Source organism: Pseudonaja textilis, chromosome 2 (assembly GCF_049901715.1).
Source record: "Pseudonaja textilis isolate UNSWEBS1 chromosome 2, rPseTex1.2, whole genome shotgun sequence".
NCBI lineage: Eukaryota > Metazoa > Chordata > Lepidosauria > Squamata > Elapidae > Pseudonaja > Pseudonaja textilis.
Genome location: NC_141991.1, coordinates 151,592,187 through 151,602,510, shown reverse-complemented (window position 1 = coordinate 151,602,510; position 10,324 = coordinate 151,592,187). Strand labels below are relative to the sequence as shown.

The 10,324-nt window shown below is 42.9% G+C and overlaps 1 protein-coding gene across 2 annotated transcripts in view; it reads right to left on the bottom strand.

Annotated features, from left to right (window-relative positions):
* Positions 1-6,085: 6,085 nt before the first annotated feature.
* The window catches only part of LOC113446898 (nuclear factor 1 X-type), a 34,467-nt gene continuing 30,228 nt past the window's right edge, over positions 6,086-10,324 (bottom strand). For both annotated transcript variants that reach the window (XM_087925979.1, XM_087925977.1), the window contains one exon: positions 6,086-6,410. In XM_087925979.1, the coding sequence (XP_087782105.1) occupies positions 6,396-6,410 (15 nt within the window). In that variant the 3' untranslated portion in view covers positions 6,086-6,395. The remainder of the gene's footprint in view (positions 6,411-10,324) is intronic.

Sequence of the window (10,324 nt, the reverse complement as noted above, 5' to 3'; positions counted from 1 at the left end):
AGAAAGAACAAAAACAGACACAGAGCTACCCTTTATTTTCAAGTGCAGAGGGGTGGGGTCAGCAGCAGGAGGGGGCCTGGAAAAACAGACTGAAAGACACAAAGGGAGGCTTGGGGTTCCAGGGATAAGGAGAAAAAGCACACCAAATTCCATTAGTACTATATATATATATACTGTACTGTACTCATATATATACTGCGTTTCTTAAACAAGAAAGAAACTTGTTCAAAGGGGCAGGGGTAGGTTGCAGTCTGGGAAGCTGCAGTTTCATGGATCTCAAGGTTTTACTGCCGAGCGAGAGATGTGGATCTGAGATTAATGGGGAGGGGGCATATGGGGAGCATGAAAGGGGGAAGCCAAGTGGGTTGTCAAAGGTACTGTGTGAAAGGAAGGACAGAAGGGCTCAACTGTTCTTCTAAAGCAAAGGTCAGAGGAAGAAGCAGCTCCATAGCAAGTAGGGTCTGAGGCTCACTACCAGCCCCCCGACAGCCAAACAGGGGACAGCTAACTTCTCCAAACCAAGAGCTCAAGGGACAGCAAAGTGGATGCAGATACATTTATAGGGCAGAACGCAGCAAAGATGACTGCCCACCAAACGAAACTGTCTTGGGGCCTAAGGAACCTTAGCATCCTCCTGGGTGAGCAAGGGAACCCACAACTGAGCATCACTGGGGAGAAAGTCACTGAGCAGCCATCCTTTCCTGCAGAGGACTCGGGGGGTCCAGAAAAGGGGATTAGAGAAGCCCAAGTGCAGATATGCTTTTGGGGTCTGTGGGAAGGGATTCGTACGATCTTCAGGATTATTTTGGAGTTATGCTTCCTTCACTCTCTCTTTTGGATGGGGCAGCAGTAGCCAGGCCAAAGAGGACTAGGTACCACCATGTTTAGCCCAAGTAGCTTCCTCTTTCTGGTCAAGCCTAGGCTTTTATTGCTTTCCCCTATATTAAGCCCATGATTACAGTAGGAAGGGTTGGAATTTCCTACACCCACTCCCCAGGCAGAGCGCATGGTCCATCTGTTTCAACAAAAGATGGGTTTACAAAGGCACTATGTCAGCTGGCCAGTTAAGCATGTTGAGAGTAAGGCAAAGTCATCCATCTTGGTCCTTCCCTGAAGTGAGAAATTTCTCCAGTCAATCTCCCATGCTCTGTGAGGGGCAGAGTCTGGCTCCTGCTTTACACACAGATCCTTCTGCCTTGCAATTTCACAAGGAGCCTAGAGGAAAGATGCCTCTAAACAGACAAGAAGGCTGTGAAAAAGGGCAAACGGGAGTCCCAGGGGGTGGGAGGAAGGAATGTAAGGAGTTCAAAGGAAGGGATGCTGGTGAATTCATAGATCAGCTCCTCTTTCCAAAGAGAAGCCATTGAGCAATAGATACATATGTGAGACAGAGTTAAAAAGAAGGGGAAAAAACCCCAACATTGCAATCAGGCTGGTTTACAAGAAAGTGGGGTGCGGGTTAGAAATGGCTAAACATCTAGTCAACTTTTGCTTAGCTCTTTTTTTTTGGGGGGACAAGACAGAAGAAGAACACAGAAGAGAAGGATGTGCAGTGGCAGGGATGGAAGGTGCCAAAAGGATGAAAGGAGCCAGAGAAACAAAGTCTACCTAAGATGGCCTCTGCTCCAGTAGGAACCTTCCCCCTTTGCCATGGCAACCTCACCATCATCCATCTCGCTCGGCAACCCGGGAAGATCCATGAGAAGGTGCCAGATGCTGCTGGTGCATTTGACCGCAAAGCCCGCTGCCCCTTTCAGCTAAACATAAAGAAGGGATAATGCGTGTCTCCTAAAATGTGCTTTATGATAACAATTAATTGATTCATAAACTATGTATAATAGAGATTTTAATGTATTTTATACTGTAAGAAGCACCAGGTTTTGTTATTTTTAATTTTTTTCAACTTAGATTTTTTTTTGTTTTTTTCTTAACTTTTAATTTTGTAATTGTCTTCAATTTTTTTAACCTGATACAGTGTTTTTACAAGTTTATTTTTGTGTATGACAAAACTTTTGCCTTCAGCCCTCCCATAAAATGACAAAACTAATGAGGAAAAGGAAAAAACAACAACCAATCCTCAATTATTATCAATCTTTTAAAAAGGATTTAAAAAATAAACAAGAAAAAGGAAAAACAGACAAATGAAAAAATAAACAGAAAAAGTTTTTCCCCATACTTACAAAGGTGGGTTTTTCTTTTGTCCCAATTTATTTAGAGTCCCTGGGAACAGAGGACTTTGCAACAAAAATAGATTTTTTCTCTTCTTCTTAACAATCTTTAACATACAAAGATATTAAAACTATGCACTCCATTGCACTTGGCTCAATGCAAACAAAATTGGTTCTTTTAAAAACCCTAATATATACTTTGATTTTGAAAATCCCCTCCCCCTTTTAAACAAAAGTTTTTGCGTATTTTGCTGCCCATACCTGTAAGCCACCAAAATTGAAACTTCTCCATGTCATCCCTTATGGATTCATTCCCAGGATTTACATTTACCCCTTCTTTTAGGACTCCAACAAGGTAACATATAAATAGATGGCACTGGTATTCCATCTACCCACCTACACACTACTGTTATTCATCTGTTACCCCTTAAAATCCCAAGTGTTAAATAAGTGCTTAAGCACTGTTAGGATTTAAAGCTTCTTCTTTTTTTTTTAGAATTAAATAACAGTAAACTTCTACTCCTCTACCAACCACCCTCTACCATTTTAAGTGCTCTTTCATTGGTGGTCACCCACCTCTGGATTCCTGCAATTCCTACCTTTTTTAAAACTATCCATCTCTTGTTTTTAGGGAACCCATTCTGAGCAATGCTGGGCATTAAGGTCAGAAGCTTCAAGCAATTGAATAAAATTATTGGACTACTTAAAGGAAAAGCAATCAGTGTTTTAAGTGAATGAGATTACTAAATATATTTAAGAACTGAAGGAATGGAGCTGTATCGGTTCTTGTAGGGCTAACATATCTATTTGGGCTACAAAATGTCAGGTGGCCACTGGTCTTGGAGGCAATCTAGTGACGGTCTGGGTTTCTGCATATTAAATATGGCCACCTGGACTATTGTGATCTCCACAATATAATATTTGGAACGTTTTTCATGCTTTGTATGTTTGTGCTCAGAAATTGTCAAGCCTAATGGAAACAGAAGCTTGGATATGTTTGGGTAGTGAAGGCACAATCTTCTTCAATGTGGGAATGTTTCAAATGTTCTTATGACCAAATCAAATAAAAACCATGCAGCATTTCATATGCTACACCTTGAGTTATATTTAACATTAGCACATTCCCAAGCCTTATTACACATTGGAATACTTGCCAGTGCAATCAGACTAGAAAAGGTGCTTGATGTTGATATTTTGCCAAACAAGGTAGTGAATGGTAGGCTGAATAGTTTTAAGGCCGCCAGATTAGGAACTGTATCAATGCCCGCAAATGCAAAATATATCCAGGCTTAGTGTTCTTAAAGAAACACATGCTTTGGGCACTTTGTAAACTGAGCAATTTACAACCTTTCATAACTGGAATGGGGTTATGTTCTAATTGTAACTGCTGCACACAAATTCTGCCCATATCACTGATTTGGCTCCATCTCTCACTCTATGAATATTCAGCTATAGATTAGACAATATTTTTTCTCAGAGTGCTGAAAGAGGGATCAACAATCATGGTGTGATTTTTTTATTCCAATGTCATCTCTGGTACATTAGACTTAATTTTTGAATAACATTAAGAGAACTTAATGTGAGAGGACCTGTGGTATGGCAGAAGCAGCAGGTAGAATGCTAATCCTAGAATTCATGAAATTTAGGTCTCCATTGTTACTTTACAGAAATAGACCTGGAACACACCAATGACTAAAGCATCGGATGAGTGTCTCCTCTTTGTGGCAGCCCCAAAATATCTACATGCAGGCTGCTCACTCCATTACAGTTTTCCTCACAAAGAGACCTCCCCCTTTGTAGAACAGCTGTCCTGCAGCTGTGCAAGGTGAGACTCTAAGAATCCTCCACAAAAGCAGGCCTTGGATGTGAGTGCCTGCTGGTGTATGCCCCTCTGCGTGTGTGTACAGGACAGGGGAATTCAGAACATTCCTCTGACATGTGGATTGTAGGATAATCATGAGAGCCTACTGCTGGCAGAGGAGAGAGGCAAATCTGCAACCCTCAGATTCCCTTCCTTGACCCTGTTTATCCATTTGGGACTAGAAAATCATTGCACTTGGACAAGGGTGCAGATTCTTGGTCTCACCAGCAGGTCCATTTTGGACTAACTCTGCTCCAGAAATTCTTGGAATGCTCCATGAATCAACTGAGAATTACTGTAGCAAATAGTAGAATAGCTTCAGGAGATTCTCTAGATCAAATTAATTATTTGGTACACAACTTCAGGTATTGCAAGTCATGTGTTTAAATACAATTGCTCTGGACTAATTGCACAGAAACCTGTTCCCTGCATTACTTTCTGGCCCTTTCCAAATCAGATAATTCCTCATCCCTATCCTTACCCCTTACTCTGATATAGAACTTCACTGCCGCCCAGCAAGAACCAATGATACCTCATACAGAGGTGAGCATAGTTAATAGGAACAATGGAGCATGGAAGATGAACTCCAAAGAATTTGGCAAAGCTCCTGTCCCCAAAACTCAGCATCTGGTAAGGAGAGGTTTCTCCTTAACAGAAAGGTATGCTGTTTTTTCTCACAGTTTTACTGTAGTGTGAGACAAGGAAAGAGGAAAGTGCATGGAACTGTGTGACTGATCTGGTGCACATGTGTGCATTTGCACATGGTATGCAGATGGTAGTGTCAAACCCTCATAACTACCCATTAGGCAGCCTCTATTATTTCTAATTATATACAATTCATTTTGTTGCGCTGTGGTCTGCTGTGGCTGTTATGATCTTTGTTGTTTGTTTGTTTTAACAGTAACAACAAAACCCAATTGTACTTAATTGTTGGTGTCACCTGTATGTAGAGGAAGCCAAAGGAAATACAACAACTCAAAGAGTAAGAAAATGAAGTGGATAAAAGGGATCAGCAAAAGTGTCAAACCATAGTAACAACAAACACCCACAATCTCACAAGGCTGAAGCCTAGACTAGGCTGGGTACTCTGATGAAACGTACCTGTCTGAGCTAGTTACTCTAGCTCCAGTGATCAGTTTGGGGTACAATTGAAGTATGCCCCTTTGCTGCCTTGCTAATCTTTTTTGATTATTTAGAAAAGAATGAATACTATCCTAAATATTTCTCCATTTGCAATAGCAGCAAGGAGTTTCTTTTCAAAGAGAAACACTTTCCAGTCAAACCTAACTTGTCACCATGAACTGAAGTGTGCCCATATTTCTTGTTACTATGGGGAAAGGAATTCCAGTTCATGCAGAATAAGGCTGAACATATTTTCCATGTAATCCAAACATTTTTTTTTCTGAGAGTCAGGAAAAGGTCATTCAGAGCAAGGAATACAAGGAAGCACTAGATACCAAGATCAGCAGAGAAAAGATTTGTGCTGGGGTCGGTGTGTGCATGCATGCTTGAGGAGGGAGGCGAGGAAAAGGAATTTATTCCTTGCTCTGGAATAGAATTCAGTTGGAGCATCTGGTATTCAGAAGTGTTTCTGCTTTTGCTTTATTTTCACTTGTAGAAATGCAATGTTAATTTGGTTAACAAGGGAACATATGTTTGGTGGGAGAAGTAATGCTTAATCTAAACCATTTCCAGATCTGAACCACAATGGTGCACTGAATTGGCCTATTCACTGAGTGGAACTAAGACCAAATTTGATTTGCTTGCAGCCTCCACCTATCTCTGAAGGTGTTTCTTCAAACCAATGAGGGGCTCAAGCCCTGGTTAAGCAAGTGCTCTTAGTTTGTTTAGCTTATTCAGAATTCTCCTTGGATTTAGTCTAATAAGTAGACAAATCTCTAGGGAACAATCTCCCTTTTCATATCCCAGCAAACATAATCCTTCAATCTTGAGACAGTTTTGGGATTTGAGACTGGTAGATGTGAGTGTTATTCTTTGCCCATGATGAATGAAAAAAAATCCCTTTTTAAACAAAAAAAAACATTGTTTGGGTGGCCTGTCCAGAACTATTTTATACATTATTTTAACAAAGAGTTACTTCAGTGTGAGTTGATGAGATTCTTTGAGAAGACAAGTTTCTCCTATGCAGATGCAAAATCTGCCTTGGATCAGGGAGGTCCAAATTTTTTTTAAGCTTCTCATCTGTGTTACCCAATGTCTCTTACTTTTCTTTGAAGAGGAGCAGCTCAGTGAAGATATGGGTTAAGGACTGAAGATTCTGATTCGCAGGGCTTGAGTGAAAAATTATCATCGTCATCATCATCATCATTATCATCATCATCATTTTTCTTCACTTGAAGATCCTGTCAGAGGAACCAAGACTGGACCAGAAGACATGAAGAAAGAGGCAGAATTAAAATTGAGACTCCTTTCTTTTTCTTATGCCTGATATTGAAATACTTGTTAAAATTCTAGGCTCTTTGTGACTTTGTTATCTTCAATCTCAGGCAATCTGATAGCACCCATTATTTGTCCCTCTGTAACACCTAATCCCTGGTTTCCACTCATACTGCACCACAGTACTGTGCCCGTCACCTTCTTATAACAGTCACCTAATGAAGCCTCCTGTGATTTTCATGCAGACTTGTCATCAAGTATAAATTTAATAGGTTGCTAAAACCATAGCCAGCACTGATTCTCAGATGACTGTATCCACATGGATTGCACATATAATTCCATACATCTATTTTTATTACATGCACACTACACATTTGTACAGATATATTTCAAGCTGATAATTACTGAAAATGGTAGCTCTGTATTTAGTTTCTTTTTTTTTCTGTCCTCTTTAATAAAATATATTAGGATCTTGAGATCCAGAGTTTCCATCCTTTATCATTAAGTGCTGCTGGCAGAGTAAAGAATGCAAACTAATGATGTCAAAAGGGATACATGAACTGAGTGTGAAAGAGGATCACGGACAGCTTAATATCTGATTTTATCTTAGCCCCAACAGATAGAGGATATTAGCAGCTTAATATCTGATTTTATCCTTCACATCCTTTCATTTTAGAAACTGAAGACAAGTTTCTGCTTACCAATTTTATTTTCCTTATGGACTTGCAAAAGAGGCCAAGCCCTGACTGGTTGTCTCCTTACTTCTTACCCTTTCAATCCATGAAGGGACAGGGAAGCCTGTCAGCTGTGTGGATGGGCCTCCCAGAGCCTGCCTTATCCTTTTAGGGATTGTTTCATCTTTACTTTTCTTTTTTCTTTTCCTTTGCTTTCCCAGATGTTTATGCATAAGGGAGCCTTTATACAATCATTCTCCACTGACACTGATACATTGTAACAGAACCACCTAAAGCAGGGGTCACCAACCTTTCGGACCACAGGGACCACTAAATTCATAATTTTAAATCCTACGGACCACTAATACGATCTGCCTAATGACCGGCTGGGTGGGCGTGGCTAGATGACCATGTGACTGGGTTGGTATGGCCAACTCAATGTCACGTCAAAGGGAACTTTACCAGCCTCTACTCCCCCCTCCCCTCACAGCCACTCCTCCCCTGCCTGCCTGGGCTCCTTAGGGCCCCAGCAGGAAGCAGTTGTTGGAGCTAAGCAGCCACCATGAGAAAGAGTTGGCAAAACAGCTGGCTCAGTTCAAACTGGATCTGACTGAGAAGGAGGCTCAGCAGAAGCACCTCACTGAGGACTGTGAGCATAGGCGTTCCAAGCAGAGGAAAGACCTGTGGGAGTGCAAGGCCAGGTCCCGGCGCCTGAAGGTTCAGTAGGCTGAGATGGTCAGCCATTTACAGGCCATGATGCAGTCCCACTGGAACAAGGCCAGAAGTGGTATTCAGCTGGTTTAGACCAGTTCTGGCATAGCAGTAGTGGAAATTTTGAGTAGTTCAAAGAACAGCAAATACCAACTCTGGCTGGCCCCACCTACCTGCACCCGCCTTTTCCTGTCCTATATTCCCTTGTTTTTTAGCTCAGCTGATCCACGCAGCAGACTGGATTGCTGTGCCTCAGCTGAGCTAAAAAATAGTTCACCTCACTAGCGCTGACACGGGGTGTTTTTTGAGTGCTGTGCTGCACAAAGTGCGCTCTTATAGAACCGGTAAGACAATCGCACCACCCTGCCCACTCTGCCCTGTTCCACCCTGCCCTATATATCTTGCCTTCACCATGTGGCCCAGCTAATGCCTCGCCTCTGTGCCTTGCACGCTCTGCTCACCCAATTTAAGCATGCTGCCCTCTTGCTCAGGTCAGGGCCTGGGGATGCGCCATTCCCTGGCTCCAGCCTTGCCCTGGAGCCTCCGCCCACCCGCTATTTGATTTGGCCGGGTTGGGAATGTGCCACTCCTTTGCTCCATGCCTTGCCCAGAGTCTCCATCCACCTTGGCTGTGTCGGGAAATGCACCATTCTCCAGCTCCGGCTTTGCCCCAGGCCTCTGCCCGCATGCCACCATCCCTTCTGGCCTCAAACTATGGCCCCCTGGGCCAAAGCAATTCATTTGGCCTGCAGCCTGCCGCTCTAGGCTGAAGGGCCGCTGGGGAGCGGGGAATGGGCACAGGAAAGCCAAAGCAGTTTGGGAATGGACCAGATGGTTCTTCTTACCTGTAAGAAGTCCCATCAGGAAAATGGTGCTGCGGAGATGTTGCAGCTGCTTCTTCCATCCCTTGCAGAGCCTTGGTCGCTCGTGGAGATGCTCCATGTGCTCTCCGGGTCAGCAGCTGCTTCTCTCCGCTTCTACTCTTGCTGGGAAGAGCGTCTTGTACAATTGAGTGGCTGTGAGCCGCCACTTTCCTCTAAGTCCCCTCCGGAAAGCACTGTGGCTGAGAGAAACAGCATTCAATATGGCTGCTGCTTCTCTGTGCCGCAGCACTTTCTGGATGGGACTTAGAGGAAAGTGGCGGCTCACAGCTGCTAAATTTTCACAAGACGCTCTCCCAGCAATGCGGAGAGAAGCAGCCACTGCCCCAGAGCAGAAATGGAGAGAAGCAGGCCCTGAAAAGCTGCTTGGTCAAGCCTCGTCATGTGGTGGAAGCTGTGCATGTGCAGAAGCCATGCGTGCAATGTGCAGAAGCCATGCATGCACATTTTTGGCAAACTGGTGGTGGAATTATTTGAAACCCACCACTGAACAAGGCTCTTCACCACCAGTGGCACTTCCCTGCAGCCTTTACCCAAAGCCCCACACCAGGAGACTGAGGCAGACCTCAAGTCGGAATTTCTGCCCCCCACAAAAAGACTCCAAAGGTGGAGACACTCTGCAGCAACACCTTGCATGTATCCGGCCCGGGGGCCATATTGCAATATAAAAAATGCAAATAATTTTTCTGCGGACCACCAAAATTTTCTCACAGACCACATGTTGGTGACCACTGATGTAAAGGGATGGCTCTGATTCACAGAATAGAAGCTTTACAGTTTCCTACCAACAGGCCTATCTTGTAAATTAAAGATTGTTTAATTTATAAAGGAAAAGGGGAACCACTGCAGTATAGTGGGTACAGTATAGGAAAGAAAGGAGCGTATGCTTCAGCCACCCTGAGTAGAAACTGAAAGGGAGGCCACTGTGAGATATAAGGGTGGAATTAAGATGTACTGGTAGAAGAGATGGAGAAAACAATGATGGCCAGGAGGTTTTACTGGACTCCATTCCTTATGGGCCAAAAGATCAGCCTTTTTTTAAAGGAAGCTGCTGATCAGCTGAGAACAAAGTAGCCCAGAGTGAAATTTTACAAGGCAAAAACAGTTGCTGGGGGACAGGAGGGAGCCCAATTATAGAGCTGGAGATTCCCCTTATCTGGAATAAAACATTGTGGACTAAAGACGTGGAAGGGTTTAAGGTACCACAGAATGGAAAACTTGAAGAGCACAAAATTTAAGTGGGAGTTACGTTTTATGACGAGGTAAATGATAGATAATAATCTATTTTCTTGACTTCAAGAAATGGTGGGTAGCTCTTAAGAGTTGCTGGGAAAAGCAGAAAATGTAAAGTTGGTCTAAGTGGGAATTGAACTGGATGACTAAAGAAAATCTATTGGTACCACACCAAACTTTGAATTTGGGATTTTTGCCATTGCTAGCCCTTCTGCTGAAATTAGATAAGAATGTCTTCTGGTACTTCCATACCACATGATGTAAGTTTTCTCTTTCAATTTATCTTACCTTTCATATAATCTCTCTTGAGACTGCTACAAAGGGCTGAATGCAATTTCTTTAACCCTGTCTAAGGCTGCTCCTTCATCAGTATGAAAACGTTAAGTGAGAATTCAGTAA